At 40.0% G+C, this 20,968-nt stretch overlaps 3 protein-coding genes across 7 annotated transcripts in view; 2 read left to right on the forward strand and 1 right to left on the reverse strand.

Annotated features, from left to right (window-relative positions):
• The window catches only part of LOC145439535 (uncharacterized), a 355,509-nt gene that overhangs the window by 149,625 nt on the left and 184,916 nt on the right, over positions 1 to 20,968 (reverse strand). The gene's annotated exons all lie outside the window — the stretch shown is intronic.
• LOC145439532 (UTP--glucose-1-phosphate uridylyltransferase-like) lies at positions 3,627 to 19,881 on the forward strand. Of its 5 annotated transcripts, none has more exons than XM_080317018.1 (2): positions 3,627 to 3,831; positions 17,358 to 19,881. In XM_080317018.1, the coding sequence occupies exons 1-2, from the start codon at positions 3,806 to 3,808 to the stop codon at positions 18,841 to 18,843; spliced, it is 1,512 nt and encodes a 503-aa protein (XP_080173144.1). In that variant the 5' UTR covers positions 3,627 to 3,805; the 3' UTR covers positions 18,844 to 19,881. The 5 variants fall into 5 exon arrangements, with proteins under 5 accessions (XP_080173144.1, XP_080173142.1, XP_080173143.1 ...); XM_080317016.1 differs by lacking the exon at positions 3,627 to 3,831 and adding an exon at positions 8,076 to 8,221; XM_080317017.1 differs by lacking the exon at positions 3,627 to 3,831 and adding an exon at positions 12,625 to 13,710.
• LOC145439531 (kelch-like protein 21) lies at positions 13,717 to 15,709 on the forward strand. The gene has a single exon (XM_080317015.1). The coding sequence runs from the start codon at positions 13,720 to 13,722 to the stop codon at positions 15,274 to 15,276; it is 1,557 nt and encodes a 518-aa protein (XP_080173141.1). The 5' UTR covers positions 13,717 to 13,719; the 3' UTR covers positions 15,277 to 15,709.

Genomic DNA, 20,968 nt, shown 5'->3' on the forward strand with positions numbered 1-20,968 from the left:
TGGATATAAAGCTGTATCAGCTGTATCACAGCTGTATCAGCTGTATCCCGATCTTATAGGCCGATTTTATCATAAATTATTGAAAATTTTTTCCGCTTAACGCTGGCTCACTACACATTACAACAATAATTTCGTGGCAAAAGCGAACAACGTGATGGGGGACGGTTTATCACCCTATAAGAGCCCATGATTCCAGTTTTTTTGGGGAGCCTGACGAAGTGCTGTTTCGTTCCTGCCAACGGGTATACACACCCGGAGATGTTTAATTAATTATTATTCGAGGGGTCCTACCTTTTCAAACACACCTCACTCAGCTCTACCGGCCGGTAGCCTAAATTAGATTACGTGAGCAGAGAGACGTTATAAAAATTGATAGCAATCTATATGCAATTCCCGATCATATATTGACCGACTCAATCATGAAATATAGAAATTTCTCTTTCTTCGCGCGTGTAGGCGAGAAGAGCTGACTCACTAAATGTGTGACAGCCTACTAGACTATTTCGCGCATCCCAGATATTGTATAGACCTGATACTAATTGCAGAGTGATACCTGGGTGAATCTCGGTACGGTTTGCCTATAATATGGGAGCAGCGATGATTCTCAAAGTTAAAGTAATTAAAAAAACTAATAATAAAAAAATCAAGAATTGTTTGAACACAAGACACCGATTCCATACAGGTAGAGTGATACAGCTGATAGAGCCGTGTTACAGCTGATAGCTGATACAGTTTTATATCCACAGGGTGATACAGCTGATACAGCGTTATATCCACAGGATGATACAGCTGATACAGCTTTATATCCACAGGGTGATACAGCTGATTGATACAGCTTTATATCCACAGGGTGATACAGCTGATACAGCTTTATATCCACAGAGTGATACAGCTGATACAGCTGATGCAGCTGGTACAGCTGATGCAGCTTTATATCCACAGAGCCGTAATTTTCACATCACAACTGAACGGCTATGTCTGGATAAATTTCATTGATTTGTCTCAAATCGACGCTGACTAGAAAACGCGCCGCAAATCATTAGCACGTTGTCTAGGAAATTGGCATTCAACTTACACTTGAACAATAGCCTACTTCTCAGGATTTGCTGTGAACAGATATAGGTGGTTATTCAATCCATTTGGAAAGCACAGATCAAGCAATCATTTTGCAGAAGAAGAACAGCTCATTGATTAACGAAACGTCCAGTTTTTTGAAACGCGATAAGTTTTCGAAGGCTCCTTCCGAATCGCATTTCATGATAAGTGCAATTAAATCTCATCGTCATTTGTACCTGAATGGGTATGTGAACATGTTTTTTTTTCGTTTTGACTGAAATAATAAGTCGTAACCGAGCGGCAGCTGCTTGGAAAACAACGTAAGAGGTAAGACGGTTATGTTTGTCAACAATTGATCGTTTCGTCGTTTCAGTAGAATATGGGCCGTATGCACCAACATTGAACACGTTCACGTCTGATCGTCTGTTCGCTCGAACATAACTCAAACGAAACATCTGTTCAAAATATTTCTCGATGCACCATCAATATTTAAACGGTTGGTGCATACGGCCCTATATGTTTGAATAAACAAGCATAGCCATCGCATTAATACGTGAATAGATTTTAGAAGATACTTTCCTGTTAGTGTGCCGCGAGCGCTATATAATTTTTCTAGAGTGCCACAAGCCGAAATAGTTTGGCAACCACTGCCGTAAAGAAATGTCATTGCCATGAACGTGGCTGATGCATCCCACGAATGATCACAGCGATGTTGCAAAGCTCCCGCAATGACACGAATGTATGGCAACCACTATCCCCTGCATAAATTAGCCTAATACGGAGCGTATACCTTCAGTATTCGAAACATTGAATCTCAGGTAAGTTTTTTTTTATCGTTGCGTTTGGCGTAATAATTGATATGTGTCATAAACATACAGGACTCCTACAGTCATCATTACCGATACTATCCGTAAGTCACACATACCAACCGACAATCTTAAGCATATGTTTACGATTGACAGTGGAGAAGGCTGTGTTGAATAACTTGTAACCATGAAACGGACAGGCTAATGCCATTGCTATCTCGTGTAGGTTTCGGTATTTTAAACCTGTCGAATAAAAATAGCCCATTCAGCCATCCCACGATTGCGTTGGCGCAGATTTCCTGACATGGCTATCGCTCCTCAGCAGGATTCGATAAGTTTTATTGTCATATATGTTGCTTTTCTTTTCTAAACGGTTATGGATTCAACAGGCGTGGCCTGGAGCTATTCGTACTAGTTTTACATGCTCAATAAAACTTTAACCATCAGCATTGTCAGAGTCATCTATTCGCACTTTTCGATATGTAGGCGGAGATTAACTGTTGATGTGTATGCGTTGAATACGCGCTGATGTTGACCATATATATACGCGCAGCACGCAAATTATTAGCAATTAGAAACTCGACGATCCCAGTGAGGCCTCAGAAACGTCATATAAGGCAACATATCACGTACGGTGTGTTGATTTACCTTTACTGTCGGCTATAGAGAAAACACAAGAATGCAGATAGACTACGACGAAAAGAATTCATCTAAATCTCGAATTAATGCAAAAAATACAAAAACGAAATTGTAGCTAAGCAGGTTGTTCGGTTTCTACCGCCTCGGGTGATCTCAGCTAGACAGTCTCGGTAAAAGCAGAATAATCGTATCGGTTAAATGTAGTTGTCATTGGTTCGAAATTTAGGCGGTGTCGGCTGTGAAAGTAACATGACCGGACTGACTAGTAGTGTCAGAGTATCGTTTGCCACCGAGTACTAAAGCAGCATCTTGATTTGATTTACTTTATTTCAGATGCAATAGGCTATGTACTGGTAAAGCTGACCGTGTTTCTCTTATTGAACTTCAGGTCTACACGATTCCAGTATCGGCTGCAATGTGCAGAGTTCGTTAAGTCTAACTTCATTATTTCACATATATATGTCGAATATCAACGATTGTCACACTAAAATTTCCGAGTATACTGTCAGATTTGGCTATATATGTTCATAAACTATATGTTTTGTTTCTGAAGCGATTTATGCGCATAATTAGCGCCACTGCGCTATGCTTTGTTGATATAACTTAATCGTTGTGTATCTGCGTTGCCGCACAAGCGGGCGTATAGGAACATATGCGCATAGCCAGGATGGGACTTAAGCGGTGATCAAAGCGGATTTTAGTTCCACTTACTCAATAATAGCGCATTATTTCATGACCGTCACACACTTTTTGCAGTGTGAATGTGCGTAATTTCTTTGATTTAGGGTTACCTTACGTCCTCCTTTTTCGGGAAATTGGAAATGTCCTCCGAGGACGCCGAAATGTTCTCCTTTTCGAGAATCCACCCTCCTTTATAGCTTTGACAGCCAGGTTCATGGACATACAGAACTAAAAAAAACGCCATAAATGACGCAACATCTGCGATGCCGATGTTCGGGCTGGTCTTTCGGGAATAGGACTGGAAAATTTTAAACTTCTAGAATCGGCACTTTTCTGGTCCGGTATTCTGACTTTTGTTATTTGTAAAAGGTGTCCTTCTTTCCGAATACCAAAATATGGTAACCCTACTTTTATTATAATTATTTACTGATTGTGATGTTTGAAGCGCCCTTACAAGTCGGTATTCTTTTTAGAAGACACACACGGATTGTTTACAGATCTTGAATAGTCTTGAAGTATAGCTTTTAGAAAGTTGACTATTTTGGTTTTGGAAATCAGACCGCTGTCTGTCGCATCATCTCAAGTTTCCTTCGAAGAATCGGTATTCCACGAGAAGCTCAAAAATGCCGTATTACGGATCACATATAATGTAAGTTCTCATATTTTCTATTCAACTCATACCTTAATCAAGTGTAATCGGTGCTGCGAAAGGTTTTTGGTGGCGTGATTGCGGAGTCACTTATTGAATCTGACAAGTTTATGACAGACCACTAATGTGCCGAGCTTACCGTGGAATAGGCATATGTAGGCCTACTGATGTCCAGATATGCGAATATTATTTGAGTGGGGCATTGTGCTTTGCAAGACTGAACTGAACACAATAGCACGTGCTTTGTATAACGTGTGGGGATTAGCTGCTTAGCATGAGATATACCCTTCATTTAGTCGTTTCAATTCATCCTTATATTTTCCTTTTCACGCCACGTTGTTACATGACGAGAGGTATTGGTATTATCAGTAACCGCAATCAGAAAATATATATTGCCACGTAGCGTCGTCAATAAATAACCGGTGTAGCAGAATGGATGCTATCTTATACAATACAGCTGGAAGAATTATAGGGCCTACAAAATTTCAAACTGTACGAATGTACGCGTACCGTACCGGTTATTCACTACATCTTCAGCAATTAACTTTTTATCTTTGGGGTCGAAAGAATCAAAATACTTTTGATTCGACAAGAATTCGTCGCGACGGGAGATGTGTGTACTTATACACATGTAAATGTAATATATCTTCAATTCTTCATCTCTTAGGTAGTGCACTGTATCTGTGAAATGTTTTGTAAGTTTGTTCTGTGGTGTATAGTCAAGCGCTACAAATATAACGTTCAGTATCATATTCCCAGAGCTTAATCAAACGCCTTATAACATAGAACGACCATAAAGTGCATTGACGCTGATATCCCAGCCGTATGCAGTGTGCGCTGCATTCTTTATCCACCCGGTACCACGCTGGCAACCACAATTTTATCGTTTGATCAGTTGAATGTATAGCCTCCGGTAATTCAGGTCTCCGTTCTGGCATTACACAGCGTCGTAACTTGATGAATCAATATTTCGGCCAGCATTAAACGCGAACACGTATGAACTATACCCCGGTATGTTCGTACCTGATACACTCCGTGATTTGTGTGGATTTCCCCAGGGTTAGTGCGACCGAGTTCAGAATGAGGACAGTCGGTGTGCACTGTCCGTTGTACAATAACGTTAGTCGAATGCACAATAACGACAATCGCTAAGTGCAAAATAAGGAGAGTTCCGTACAAAATCAAAATCTTTATTTCCAATTCATATTTTTAGGCGTTTACCCATTCTTCAAAAAAAGAAAAACAAAATCGCAATGTTGACGTTTCCCCTCAATATACGTGCACTACAGATCATGTACCTTATTGTTCACATAGCACAATATTGCTTATGTGCAGTATACTCTCACGGAATTTTATGACATCACCAAACCGGTTAGCGTTACAAGTAACTATCAACGACCTTTTGTAACGGAACCAGCTAAAAATACGACATTTGCGATAAGAATGGGCTGACTAAAAATTTGAATCTGACCACTGACTATATACTGTCGGATCATCACTTTGTGTTGTGGAGTAATCGCATCAACTTCAACATTCTACGCCGGATTAAAATATATTCCATAATAATCCAAACATTGTCGAAGTTCAGGTTTTGCTGAAGAAGGACAACGAGCACAAAGACTTGTGTTGGCCTATACCTAAAACATGGCCCTTGCTTAAAACATGTTTTTGAATCTTTCCTTGTGACGTCACAGTGGATTGCCATTGGCAGTTGAAAATATAGGGTAAACAAGGCTCCTTCGACGAAAAGGGCTTCCGACCACTGTTATAAACAGACCAAAAAATATCTCCAGCAACGACTACATCGTTATGTAGCATTTTTACGGTCGGTGGTCATCATCATCAGAACACCCATTCCGTACCAAAAATCTATATCTACTTGCTACCGACTACGATTTCGAGGTTTCCAGACACTCCATATCGTATACGTCGACTATATTGTTTTTCGAAACTATTTAAACAATTATGGCATAATTATGCAACGTTTGAAAAAAGCGACATTTTTTTTTAAAAGGCATATGTTTAAAACATGTTTTAAACAAAGTGCTTTAAAACACCGTTTGTTTTAAATGCAACCCTATCTCTACCAGCAATTGCTTCCGAGATGTTTCACGCTGTTTTCGTCATATAATGCCTGGTAATGCGTCCAGCAGCAGGATATATGATATCGTTATTAGGAAACGACAGAATGTTTATTGTATATTGTACAACCTTGATGTGTATCCAACCACGTCTAACCCAATTATTATTATTATAGTCGGCATTATCCGAATGTTGTTCTCAATTGCACTCTATCTTTTAGTAAGGATACATTGATGTTGTGCTGTTTGTGAGATATATATTATAGCGTATATTCAGTTGATTTTATTTCGAGCCAGTGCATCCTATGAGTTGACAGCTGCACAACTTCGAATGAGACGAACGGCGTTATTGCTTATGAGACCACATTGACCAGCTATCAACGATCAGGCTGTCGCTGGAGTTCACGACCAGTAATTGGGATTTAGTGTCACGAATACAAATACTGTTATGGGCAGTCCACTCAACAATTGATCGCGGGCTAACTAACAGTAATAATAAATGTGCAAGCGAAATGGTCAGTGTCGTCCGCGAATATTTTGAAGATATCATTATTCTTTCACAACTAAAATAAAAAAAGGCCAAGTACTTACTCCTACACGACAAGTAGGCTAACCATGTAGACGATAGCAAGACACTGGAGATTGAAACCATTTGTTGGCGAGCAATGAGTTAAATGTATAGCTGCTGTGGACTATGAAATCTGTAAAGCCGTAATTTTGAAAGGATATTGCTGTGATCCACGTAGTCGAACGCTCTTCTTTATTCAAGAAAAGTGCTACCACCTACCACCCGTTTCATTGAGATGGGAGAAGAGAAAGTTCAACCCGTTACTAAAAGCCCAGCCTATATAGTAATACGTGGCAAATATTCGACATCGCAAGTATGCAGGGAAAATGATATTAAAATTATATTCTTTATAACGCAAATCAAACGTAAACCACACAACCTATAAAAAGATAGTCCGTCTTCCATCATATACCAGAATATATCGCGTAGCGTGAACGCAATGGGCGTATCCCCAAATTGTTGGGAGCTGATATTTTTGACGCCCCTTTGTTAAATAGCATGGTGTTGCCACCCCTATAACACTACGTCGTACTTTCGTGTAAGTCATTCAGACTTACGATGCCAACAGGTCATTCGGTATATAGTAAATAGTATCCGATACGGGCTTTGGACTTCTATATGAGATTGTTTTGCACTTGCTTGGCAAATAAAGCGTTTCTTCGGTCTTGTCTTTCCATTCAACAGAGCTAGACCAATTAAAATGTTTCTCAGACAGCAGCATACAGAGGCCGTTAGGCATATCTATCTCAATTCGAATTAAATCAGGCCGTGGGTTATACTGTATAGGACTTATATGGGGTCTAGTGTGAAATTCCCGTTGCAATCAGGCAGATGCGATTGGATTGAGAAATTACAGATGATACAGGTACTACCGATCAATATATCTTGAGTGGCCTTTTAGATGTCACTTCAAGGTATAGCTTCTGCTCCAACCGATCATTTTCAAAATGATGGATGGTGTTCTTTCTGTACTGGTATCAATTTAAAGTAGACAGCAGGGATGTAAAGTTTGTATATACTTTGCATAGGTCGTAATGACACTGGTCGTCGTAGTATCTCGGATTTGAACGTTACGTGTCAAACAAATATTGAATCTACGGAATGCCGAAGTTTGCCATTCATATTTCTAATATCTTTACCACTTGTAAGCGTATAACAAATTGAGAATACAGCGACAACCACTCTTAGTTTAGAAGACCCGATCCCTAACATAACACATTGTAAGATATGCAATATGCATGCATAGTAGTTGGCATCTGACACTGGTAGCATTATTTCGATTCTAGGCTCCATCTAATGTAGGCATGAATTGTGTTCGACGTTCGTGCGTTAGTAAAGGACAATCGCGATGGTATCACACAACAGAAAAGGCCAGCAATCTGAGATCGAACCGAAACATGAAGGTGAAACTATTGTAATGGTATACTGAAGATGTTACTGGACTCAGTTGTACATATGGGCTTAGTTCTTTGCAAAAGTCAAGAGTAATCGCATTAATGTGATGGGTGTGTTGGGTCATACTCAGGACAGACAGTTATTTGGCATATCATGCAGCCGCTCAGTTTCCGGAGAGAAATATTCGTTGAATACAACCAATCGGTTTATTTATATTGATTAGATTTACATATAATACATATACTTGGAAGAATATTTGATTGCTTGTGTTCTGGTGAATTCAACTGCGCCGAACGCGGCGTATGAAGCCAAGAGAGGAAGAACTCATCGTCGACATCCCGATGCGGTAACAATATTCTACCTTGACCACTTACTACTCATTTCTGTGTATAATAAGCCAGAAATTGCTCCTTCGCGCAGCGTTTATAGAACCTGTCAATCAATGACAAGTGCGAATATTACGATCGATGGCAAATCGAGATACAATAATTACAAATCTTTGTCACGTAATCGTACTACCGGTCTATATATGCATTATGCAATGATGTTTGCTGAACCCTTAGTTTTTTGGTCTTCCTTATGACCGACAAGCAGATTTGTCTTAATCTGGTGATACATTATTTCAAAAGCAATACATTATTGCAGCAATATCTCAATAATGATGATGATTTTGTATATCATAATCACTGTTAGCATGCGCTCCTTTAACGTCTTGTCGTCAACAGTTGGGATGATGTAGTAAATGGCTACATAATGTTCGATGTCCTTGATTGGCCTAAAAATATCTTTGGATGCGTCGTATGGCCCATGCATTATGCATATTGACGATAATGTTAATATCGCTATTTGTTTGTATCGCAGTGTGTGTGCGTATCACTATTCTTCATCCTAATTAACAGCAACGGGTTCTTTTAAATATTTGCTGTTTTGAACGTTCCAATCGGTCTGAGAATTTAATATCCCTTCTTACAGAGAAGACTACCCAGCGCAGACCATTGCCAACCTAAAGCATTCGAATGTTTTTCCTCTCGTGATTGACCAATGGCTGTTGTCCGTATTAATTGATTCAGTGCTATGCACCGTCTGTATCATCGGACTCAGATTTCGTCATTGTTTCGACGGGTGCGTTTTTGTCATTGTCTTCGTATCGTCACGTCGAATACGTATCCTACAATTCTACCGGACCGTACGCACAGTTGTACGTACGTGTAGTATTTGATACGCAGACTACTGGCACAATTACGAGGGTACATTTTGAAAACATACCAGGCATTTCACCATGACACTTTGTCGCATTTGCAGAATTTTAATGCGCTGCATTCAATTTCTGTCGTGTTGTAGCTAGGGTTGCATTCAAAACAAACGGTGTTTTAAAACACTTTGCTACGTATAATTTGTTATTGACAATACCCATGCGTTAGCCTACTTAGTATACAGAAAAGCCATCAGTCAAAAACATAGTTGTCTATATGATCGGATAAGCAGTGCATGTGGAACAACCTGTATAGTCCCACACCAGCTTGGATACTTTCGTATCAAAAAGGCAGAAGCCCTTAAGTTTTTACCCAATTCTTTCTACATTTCGCATAGAAGTGTTGAAATGACTAACGTCCGAGGTTAAATACCAATACTGATCTGGTATATATTCATGTTGTTTAAATATGTATCATCGGACTGCCAAAAAGCAGGGTTGTAATTGTATGTCATAATGCTTTGAGTCACAATAAGTCAATCTCACTTTTATAGTTTTGACTCGTGCCTAGCCGAGTCATTTTCAATTCACCACCGAGTCAAGTACAAGTCCTATCCTGAGAGCAGAGGGTCAAGCCCGAGTCATAGTGCTGAAACTCGAATCCTAGTTCAAGTTTCCTGTTCACTTTCGAGTTCAAGTCATGTTCAGTCCACTTTTAAAAGATATGATTGGGTGACAATCGAATTCTTCACATTCATAACATATAATAATTTTACTCACTCTTAACATTTTCTGACTCTATTTTTCAAGTACCAGTACTAGAGTTACCATATTTTGGAATCGGGAAAGGACGACATTTTTACCAATTCAGAAAAGTTGGTTGATCAAAACTGAAATCAGCCGATTTCGCAATTTTTGCTGAAAAATCTGGTGGGTTTACTAAAAAAAAAGCTTACGATCGAACCGAGAAGTTCCTCAGAGGTGGTCAAAGTAGTCAAGAAAGCTACTCAAGTAGAAGTAGAAGTAGCGACGAAAAAAATCTACTAAAGTACGAGTAGAAGTACTTCTTTCATAAGCAACCTAAAATTACTTCAAGTAGAAGTAGAATAAACTGACTTTAAATCTACTCAAGTAAGTAAGTAGTGGTGAAAACGATCGTAATTCGTTCGCATGGCCAGTCAAAAGCTGCAAATTGAGCTATGCGAAAGGTGCTGAGCTTGATTCATATTGATCCATACCAGGAGGTAGCCAATTTTCGACAGCATATAAGCATTCGTCCGCATCATGAAATTAAAATGATAGTATTGATATGGAAATGCGATATTAATCCTCTGTTTACTCGAACAGCCCGTTTTAGAAAATATCATGGTATGGCGCCCTCCCCATATTATAAGGCTCGTAGTTTAGTCAAAGAGCAATACGGAAAAGTTGTATCGGATACGATGTAAACACTTTGCGCGATTAGTAAACGTTAATAAAAATATTGTGTATCGTAAAAATGCCATATTGTATAGCTGTATTTCCGGGAATTAAAGGCATTACTACACTTGCTTTTATACTTCAACATGTATGTTCTCCAGACAAAAGAACTGAAACTAATTAGAACTCATAGTATGATACTGAGAATTGAAAATAGTACCTGAAAATAGTACATTGAACGCTCTCTCATTCGAAATTTCATGCTGGTGACGTCATATTTTGGGATAATACAATTGTTGATATACAATGTTCTTTCCCATTCTCTACTAGTTGGTGACGATTACCCCTGACGAGTGTCGGTCGAAAATATTCGGGTTTATTTCAATATGAATATACTATTCAATTGTATATGAAAGATAAATATAAATACTAATTCTAACAGCGGAAAATGTATTTCATGTCTTTAGTCCAGAAAGTTTCAAATGTGGTATGCTAAAACAGGTCTAAAGCTAAAATAAAGTCAGAGTCCACTTTTCCCGATTAAAACACGCCATGGACTGCTAGATTGCGATATGATAAGTAAATGCTAGATTGCAAGACATCAGTTTCAAACGTTGGCCATATATACTGTGATGAAATATTTTATACGGGCGACAATGCGATGTGAACGGAACCACGCAACCAGCTACCTAAATTATATTCACCGATACTTTGGTGAAATCATAATGATCACTCAATATCCACTGTGCGCGAAGTGCGACGAAAATTCTGTGCTTTACTCAATATTTATGAGTTAAATGATCCTGATTGGAGGATTAAACTACTTCTATTTGACAAACTGAAAATAGCGAAAAGTCATGTAAGAAGATCACAAAATATTACGAAGTAGAAGTAGCAGGAAATTAGATCTACTTGAGTAAGTACCCAAGTAGTGGAAACCTACTTGAGTAGCCTACTTCAAAAAAGTAGAAGTGCTTCGTTACCGACCACCTCCGAGTTCCTGTTTAGCGTTACTTATGGCCATTTTTACTCGAATCTATCCATTATCCTAGCTGTAAAAGCTGTAAAGGAGGATAGTCGATAGTCGGAGTCTTGGAGACACACCACTTTTGGTCGAGTCATTCGCGAGCCGTTTCGACACCTTCCTATTTAGACATATATAGTACAAAACGGCATGGAATAAAGTAAAATTGTATCGTAACTAGATGTTGGAGAATTACATTACTTAACAAAATTACGTAACTTGACAAATGTTTTTAAAGAAATATAGGCTTCAACAAAGTTCAAGAAAAAAATCACTTGAGAAAGTAGGAATATTGAGAGACGTGCCTGTTCCGCTCGGTCCGCCGTTTAGTATCAATCAATCAATCAGTTTATAAATATTTTCATCATTTCAAAACATCACAAGACTGCGATACAATGAAAAGATAGGAAGGTATCGAAACAACTTGGAGTACCCTTCAAGATCAGACATCCACCTTGGCCTGGGCGAAGTAAAGAAGAGGCGTGCACACTGAATGAAAAGTAATGCAGAGAATATAAGACGCAATCAATCAATCAGGTTTATTAATATTTTCATCTTTTCAAAACATCACAAGACTGCGTTACAATGAAAAGACAGGAGGGTGTTGAAACAACTTGGAGTAGCCTTTAAGATCAGACACCCACCTTAGCCCAAGCGAGTATATCGCCTGTTTCGCTGTCTGCTCGTTCCGCCGTTCAGATTTGAGTCATTTTTTCAATAGATAACTGACCTATCGATATTATCTATATGTTGTATTGGTCCGCAGTTCCGCTCGGTCCGCTGTTTAGTATTACGATTTCCGCAGTCCGCCGTTTAGATTTGGGTAATTTTCTATCGGTCCGCCATCCCGCTTGGTCCGCCATTTAGTATTGCAAAGTCCGACATCACAATAGTGCTACGAAACAACAGGTCACTCATGCTGAACCACAAATCGTGACAAAAGACAAGATGCATTCGGGTCGGATCAGTTCAGGGAATCCCGGCATCCCGCGGCGTTTTATGTCTGGAATGCGGAGTGCCCTGGCTCCACTACAGATGCCTTGATTACGTTGTCAGCTAAACTAGTATTAGGTATGATGGTATCCGAACTGGCTATAATGGACACCTTAGGTTTCCAAGTATTGTACTTTTACTGACCAAACGTTCTGTATTGTATGGGATTTGCAGTGCCAGTGAGTGACATTTCGACCTGAGACAACGACAATCTGTAGACATCCTTAATTGAAGCTTGCTATATTCAAATGAGGGTGAGATGAATATGATGTGATCCCTATGGTATAGTAAAAGTACTACAGTATATCATTCACTGAAAAACCCGTAATTCTGCTTTGAAAACATGAAAATTATTATAATCTGGCAAGTGTGTTACTTGACCGCATGTCAGATGTCTGGTACACGCACCACATAGATAATTGTTACCGTAATCACCAATCGCATAATTTTGCAGTGCTTCCTATGGCTCTTGGAAGATGCGTATTGCTAATGACTGGGGTTAGGGAAGTTCATGTCATAAGATGCGAGTATTCTATCTTACAATTTAGTAGAGGGTTGATTTGATTCAGTTTTGTCTTTTGGGGCTTTCTTTGTGCACAATCATTACTTTTTTAAGGCATTATGTATTTATGTTATTGATTCCTGTGGTACTGTTCAAAAGGTATTGGAATAGCAGAGTATTATGTACCGAGCTATTTCAAAAGCACACAACTGCACAATCATGTGTTTAAATTATTTATAAATGCGTTCATACTGTAGTATGATTCAATTTAAGATGGTTTTCACCTTATACTAAAAGCTCGTTTTGTCCTTGCAGTCGCTGAGGATGAAATAGACAGCGCTTCTTCGTAAAACACTCCTCAGTTCGTTATATTATTTTACCTACCTCTGCCCGTGCTCCCTGTGACTCTTTTACGGCATAACTTTCATTTCAATCCACAAAATAATTGAGCTACCGTACTTAACAAATCGTGGTACATTTTTAACCTAGCTTGCAGAGTGTAACTGGAAAGTATGAGCGTTTTAAATTCTTTTAGGTCAGCTGGTCAGGCGTAGATATACTAGGAAGTTCGTCATGGATTCTGGTGATATAATTTTCAAAATATCTAAGGAGCATGCCGGCAATCTACGTGCTTCGATACTGACGCTGAAAAGCTCTGAAAGATTTTGTGATGTCACAATCAAGTGTGGCCATTCACAATTCAAGGTACACAAAATGATATTGGCATCAGCTACAAAGTATTTCGAAGCAATGTTTTCCAATGACACGAAAGAATCCAAAACAGGAGTTGTTGAATTTCCTGCAATGGATCCACAAGTTATTAAGCAATGTATTGACTTTATCTACACTGGGAGGGTTGGGATCTCAATGACTATAGCACGCGGGCTTTTATATGCTTCAGAAATGATGCTAATGCCAGAGTTGTCAGAACTTTGCGTCGAATTTCTTGCGGAAAACGTAGATGTGCTCAGCTGTGCAGAAGTGTTGTCTTTAACCCGTGCTTATGAGAAGCACTCTGTGGAAATGCCAATCAGAAAGTTCCTCAACTCAGCAAGATTAACTGGATTTCGGAAGACTCAGGATTTTCTGTCGCTAGACTACGATATCCTGGTCTATTGCCTTGGATTATTCGATGAGGGCCAAAACCATCTAGAAAAGGAAAAATGGTTTGGAATATTGTCATGGACAAAAGCAGACCTTGCAAGGCGTCGATACTTCGAACAGCTTTTCAGTATGCTTGATCTTCGTTGCCTTGCTCAGGAGTTTGTGAGTGAAAAAGTCTGCTGTGAAGAATTGGTCAGTAAATCAAAGAAATGTTTGCAGCTTATTAATGAAAATGTGTTCACCCGTCAATCGAATGCTGACAGAGAGACGGATTGGCAGTTTGAATCACCCCATATTGTCACTGTTAACGAGGAAACTCGTGTAGTTTATCGATATGACATCGACACTGAGGAGTGCATAAGATTGGGAAAACTTGGCAACGATGATCTGGTCGATGCAGTTTGCTATAAGCAACTTTATTCGATCACAGAGCATGATGGATTCATTTATGTGGGTACTGGAAACAGATTGAGCAGCTTGCATGATTCAAAGTGGACGTTGATCTATCATAATGAATGGCGTCCTGATGCACCCCGTTTCAATGCTGTAGTCGGTTGTGGAAGATGGGTGGTCATGGTTAGCACGAATGGTACCGTAGTATTCAATACATCAAGAGACAACGTCATTGTCATCGATTCAGATTTTGACAGCGGATATTTTGTTGGCGTGGGCAATTCATTGCCACATGATCACCGTAGTTACCTCTACGATGCTACAGTGTATGTTATGGGTGGAGACACTGTAGATAGCAACAGAGATGTAAGGAAATTGGACTTATTTGATGATATAAATGACCATGCAACGTACCATTCTTTTCCGTCATTGAACATGGGAAGGCATTTGGGGGCCGGCCTTTGGTACCGGGATACCTTATATGCTGTAGGTGGAGGACCACAAAATGTGGAATACTTCAGCCAAGTCACTGAGCAGTGGCAGGTCATTAGGGATCTTGAAATAAACTGCTTCGACGGCACGGTGTGTCTAGGAGACAACACACTGTATATTTTGGGGAGCAAGTCGCACGACGTCAACGCCACAATCAGGAAATTGAATCTCAATTTGCTGAATGTCCCTGAGGAAGAGGAACAACCGACGTGGCGACATCTTGGTGAATCCAAGTTGTTTTGTATGTCGTCTCGAAAGAGACGCAGAATCACGGAGCAGTGAGACATGTTTCCATTATGTAGGCCTCAGCCTTGGATATTTCTTTCTGGAATTCCTTTGCATATCAATTCTGGAACTATGCCATTGAATTGAAAGTATCTCTTGCATGCATTATGCGATTTTGTCTAGCCTGTGCTGACATTGTACTCTGATTTTCATGTTGGCTTTGGTAATGTGTTATTTGTTGTCAATTAGTTGTAGGTGTAGGATTGATATCCATTGATGCTCACCGCCAGTCTCTAATGGCAACAGTTGTTAACCGTGCTGATTACCATTTCCACTTGTGCAATCGTTTCTTTTTCAATCACTGTTGCCACTGTTAGACGGTGCCGCTTGCTGCTTTTTCACTACACTTTTTTCGTTTGTGCACCAAGTTCCGCTGTGATTTCTTTATTTTTCCACTAAATCACTTCTACACTGTTCTTTGCATTTTCAGCATAGGTTAGCATATTTCTTGTATGTTGGTAATCACCTCTGCCCTCTGGGATACGGAGGATTCCGATGGTCCCAGTGTCTCCCGATGAAGCATATGGAGCTTGATTTGAGTCATTTCCTAGCCTGTTGTTCCGCTGTTTTGTACTACAAGTTTCGCGCTTCGCCGTTTACATTTTGGCTGTTTTGTATAGGTCCGCATTTCTGCCTGTCGCAAATTCTGCGTTCCTCTCTCTAGAGTTGCTCTCTCTCACTCAGTTACAAAAGTGTAAAGTTTTCCTACGTCCGTTAAAACGCTCACGGAATAATTTGAAGTCATACGAATATAACACGGTATGGCGTCAATAAACGCTTTTCAAAGATGTATTGAAAATACTCCGTTTTAGCTAATCTACGATAATGAATTTGGTTTTGTTAAAAGCCAAGTATAGAGCCTACTCGGACAGATAATTGTACACCGGTAAGCTGTAATATTAAATTGTATACTGAAGTGCTGTACCTCAGTGAGGCCCTTTTGAGACAGATCCGGTCCGGATTAAACACGGAAAGGCCTGAATTCGAGCCACGGTGTAGTTGCCCTGTGTTAGTGGATGCTCGTTTCTCAGTCCATTTTACTCCTACGCTTATCTCTGAACTCTGAATGTGATACATATTTGCAGTTAGACTAGCGTGTCTGGCCTGCAATTGTACTGTAGCATTGTAATGTGCAATTGTTGTGCATAGGTTTAATGATTTAAAGAAGAACGGAAGTTTGTTGCCATTCAGATCAGGCTAATGTCTTCTCACAGCCGTCACAGGTAGTGCTCAACAGAATATATTGTTTATCTAGCACTATAATTACATATTTTACTTCAATAGGGATGTTTATGATTACTGCTGTGATGCAATTAGCATATCATTAGAATTTAGATGATTGGGTGAATCATTGTGAATGTGCATGTAAAATTTGTAATTAATCTAAAAATTGGTCGCCAGTTTGCGAAAAAGGCAAAAAAAATAATTACCTGTTGATGATATTGAGAGGTCATCGACAGCAAAGTTTCCTTTTCGGTAAACGGACATACCGTGTTGAAATTTGTACGAAAATTGCAACATCGATTTTCACCCCTTGTGGTCCACAAAGGGAGAACTAGAAGTGGAGATGACTATCTCAATATCACACCAAAATTATTCAACCATTGGTGCACAAAGCACATCAAAGCATCATTTGAAGAATATCATTTATTGGTAAATAGACATGCACTGTAGCTAACTAGCTACAAAGGAAAATTGGTGTAATCTTGTACTACAGTGTCTTGGAGTTGATCTGGATGACGTGCTAAAGTTCCATAATAGAGAACAGAAACAGGGTCTTTCATTTGGCCAAGCAAAAGCAGATTTATGCTGCAGCATCTTGCGACATATGCTTTTTCTTTCTAGTCTTTGCCGTTTGCTGTGTACTCTGATATTCCTAGCTGGTAGAGCTGAAGGATTTGTTGCATAATAATATTGTGTACACCTTTATATGTAATTTGAGACCACATCATGTTTAAGACATAGTGCCCCTAAGCTTGACAAAATCCACCAACTATTTGCATATTTGCGAGAAGACTCGGGTTAACGCATCCTAATTAGTATGAAGATGTCCTGATATATTGTTTCTAATCTTTCAGGCGCACGCCCAGCATGGTGGAATTCCAACAAATGATGAAGAGCGAGGCTCAAGCGGCCCTACACTCCGAACTGGACAAGCTCGTCAAAACCGGCGCGCCAGCTCATCGGGACGAGATACAAAAAGACTTCGATGGATTCGAGCATCTGTTTCGCACCTTCCTCGAAAAGACAGGGCCCTCTATCGTGTGGGACAAAATCAAGCCGCCCCCGGAAGGCGCCATTCAAGCTTACAGCAAGTTGTCTTCTATGCCGCTCAAATCGCCAGAGACGGATTTACTTAACAAATTAGTCGTTGTTAAACTCAACGGAGGTCTCGGCACGAGTATGGGATGCACCGGACCCAAAAGTTTGATATCTGTACGCAGCGGATTGACCTTCCTAGACCTCACTGTTCAACAGATAGAATCTTTGAACAAACGTTTTGACGTCGACGTGCCTTTGGTGTTAATGAATTCGTTCAACACGGACGAAGACACCGAGATGATACTCAGAAAATATGCATCCTGTAAAGTCAGCATTCACACTTTCAATCAAAACCGTTACCCTCGAATCAACAAGGAAACTCTACTTCCGGTGCCACAACGCCTCAACGGCGAACATGAAGGCTGGTATCCGCCCGGTCACGGAGATATCTACGAGTGCATCGTAAAGTCTGGCCTTCTGCAGAAATTCGTCGACCAAGGTCGGGATTATATGTTCGTGTCCAATATTGACAACCTCGGCGCTACCGTTGACATGAATATTCTTAACATGCTGGTGCATCCGTCTAACGGTAAGAAATGCGATTTTGTGATGGAAGTCACCGATAAAACGCGAGCGGACGTAAAGGGAGGTACTTTAATCGAGTATGAGAATAAGCTGCGTCTTTTGGAAATCGCTCAAGTCCCCAAGGAACATGTAGATGAGTTTAAAAGCGTGTCAAAATTCAAGATTTTTAACACTAACAATCTGTGGATGAAGCTATCTGCGGTGAAGAGATTAATTGATGGAAGGATGATGGATATCGAAGTGATCATAAATAACAAACGTCTCGCCAGTGGAACTAACGTGATACAACTGGAAACTGCTTGCGGTGCTGGGATTAAAAATTTCAACAACGCCATCGGCATTAATGTGCCTCGAAGCCGGTTTTTACCAGTGAAAAAGACGTCCGATCTTCTGTTGGTGATGAGCAATCTGTACGATCTCAAGCACGGCTCCATGTTTATGAGTCCCAGAAGAATGTTCCCCACGACGCCGTTGGTCAAACTTGGCGACGAACATTTCTCGAAAGTGCACAAGTTTCTGAGCAGGTTCGAAGCTATTCCCGATATGTTGGAATTGGATCACCTCACTGTCAGCGGAGATGTCACTTTCGGCAAAGATGTGACTCTGAAAGGCACGGTCATCATCATAGCCAATCACGGAGAGAGAATTGATATTCCCTCTGGAGCCATTCTGGAGAATAAAATCGTCTCCGGAAACCTCAGAATTTTGGATCACTAAACGCGGACGCGAATTCTCGTCGCGTGTAAGCTGTTGGCGCTACATATTTGACTCGTGTTTCTTAAAGAGATTTATCAAGACGTACACTCATCATGCAATTGTCGAGAGCAGAACTATCGCCGTACTACTACATCAATCCATTCTGTCTGTAGCATATTCACATTGTTTTAAGGGAGCCGGCAGTTCACCACTAATGCTGGGCACAATGTCTCGAGTAAGAGATGGATTTTTTGACTAATGAAATGATACGCTCATGCCACAAAAATTTGAGTTACCAGCGAAGATTATAGGTTCGTTACAATTTTCCACTGGTCGTATCGCAGAATACGAAACATGTTAAACAAGCTAGTTAGTGGAAATGACATATCTGTTGAGTTGGGATCAAGCCACAACATTTTCACAATGCGCAGCGAAATTGGTACTGTCGAAAAATACAACATAATCTTTATTGTGTGAGGTAGAAATTCTTTGTGGTCGCATAAAAGTTGCTTATTTAGACTTTTCACATAATTCATACTGCTACAACCTCATGATGAGTGAAACTGGAATACTCGAGTCGGAATCGAGTCACACAGCTGTACTCAATTATACTCAGCCCTGTTCGCAACTCTTAGCTTCTGTATGTCTGATGCAATCTGCGTATATCCAAGTACTATGATGTGGCTTGCTGTGGATTGTAGTTTTTTTCGCTAATTGAAATATTACGTGCACTTTTGATATACATATATGATACAGTTGTTGAGGAGACGTTCTTGCAGTAGTGTCTTGCGTATGGCAATTTTTTCTCTCGCAAAATGTTTCGTTTCTCGGTGCTACCAAATTTATGAAGTGGTGTTTACTGTTTATGTATGACCAGCGCCATTGTCGTGTGTTGTATGGACTTGATGGAATGTCCATGACACCGGTCCAATTATTTAACCTATTGATATATATTTTAGCAATTCTTTATCGAATTCAATTCTGTATACTGTACTGTTTTGTACGTATGACTGTCATACTATGACGATGTATAGTAATTCAGTAAAACGACTCCTGGTGCATTGTCAAGTTATTAGAGTCAGTGGAAGAGTAAGGACATGTAGTTTGTGATATGAGCTGTAGGCTTTAGTATAGAAGCAAAGTTCGTGAAAGTAAAGCTCATTTATCCTAAGGTTACCATATGGATTTGTCCTCCATTTTTGAGGAAATCGAACACGTCCTAGTAGGCCTACGCCTCAATGTACTCCTTTTTGGGAATCCGTCCTCCTTTATCGCTTTGATAGCCGGGGTAATGGACAAACACAACTATAAGACGTCAAATCTGCGATGCGGATGTTCGAGTGCGTATTTCGGTGGTAGGACAGGAGCAATGACCTTTTTTTAGTCAACACCACGACAGCAATGTTATAAGGTGGGTCATTCCGGAGTCGAGTTGGAAAAATGACTTTTTTTAAACAAAGTTCTAGTCCGGTAATCTTACTTTTGTAATTTGTAAAAAGTGTCCTCCTTGCCGTGTCCCAAACCCTAATTTATCCGTCCATTCGAGTAGCGTAACGACAGTGATGGCCAACGCGTCATTTGTTACTGCAATATCGTTTCTTAGGTGTCAACGTAATAATCTCTAGTCAATTTGCGTGTCCGAAAACGTTAGCAACAACGTTAAGGACTGATATTTCCCATGTCACTTTGTGACTGGTATTTAGGGTTCTGGTTTAAGTTTTTTTTCGGTGATCTTTGATTTTAATTTTAATATTTTTATTTTATTGATTATTTTGGTTTTATCAAATTTTCGGACGAGATGCGTGAATGTGGTTTATTATCGGACAATCATGTGCATTTTATATAAACCGGAGATAGCATCTCGTCACCGGCACCCGGTATAGTTCAGCCATTTGACAGACAGACGGTAAAAGATGAGCAAATAGCGATAGTCAATCAATATGTTAGCGTTTTGCTGTTGATGCTAGTTAAGTTGTCTGCGACATGCTGCAGCATTTCCGAGGCACTGATGGGATACCGCAAACGAATCGCAATCCGGAGTCTCTATCGAATTCGAAAGATTCCCCCATCTCTTACCCAGTTTGCTGGCAGAGACCACTCCATCGATCAAGATGAAGATGCAACTATTATGGATGGTCCCGATTTG

Source organism: Botryllus schlosseri, chromosome 5 (assembly GCF_051294905.1).
Source record: "Botryllus schlosseri isolate E-star chromosome 5, Bs_hap1, whole genome shotgun sequence".
NCBI classification, from domain to species: domain Eukaryota; kingdom Metazoa; phylum Chordata; class Ascidiacea; order Stolidobranchia; family Styelidae; genus Botryllus; species Botryllus schlosseri.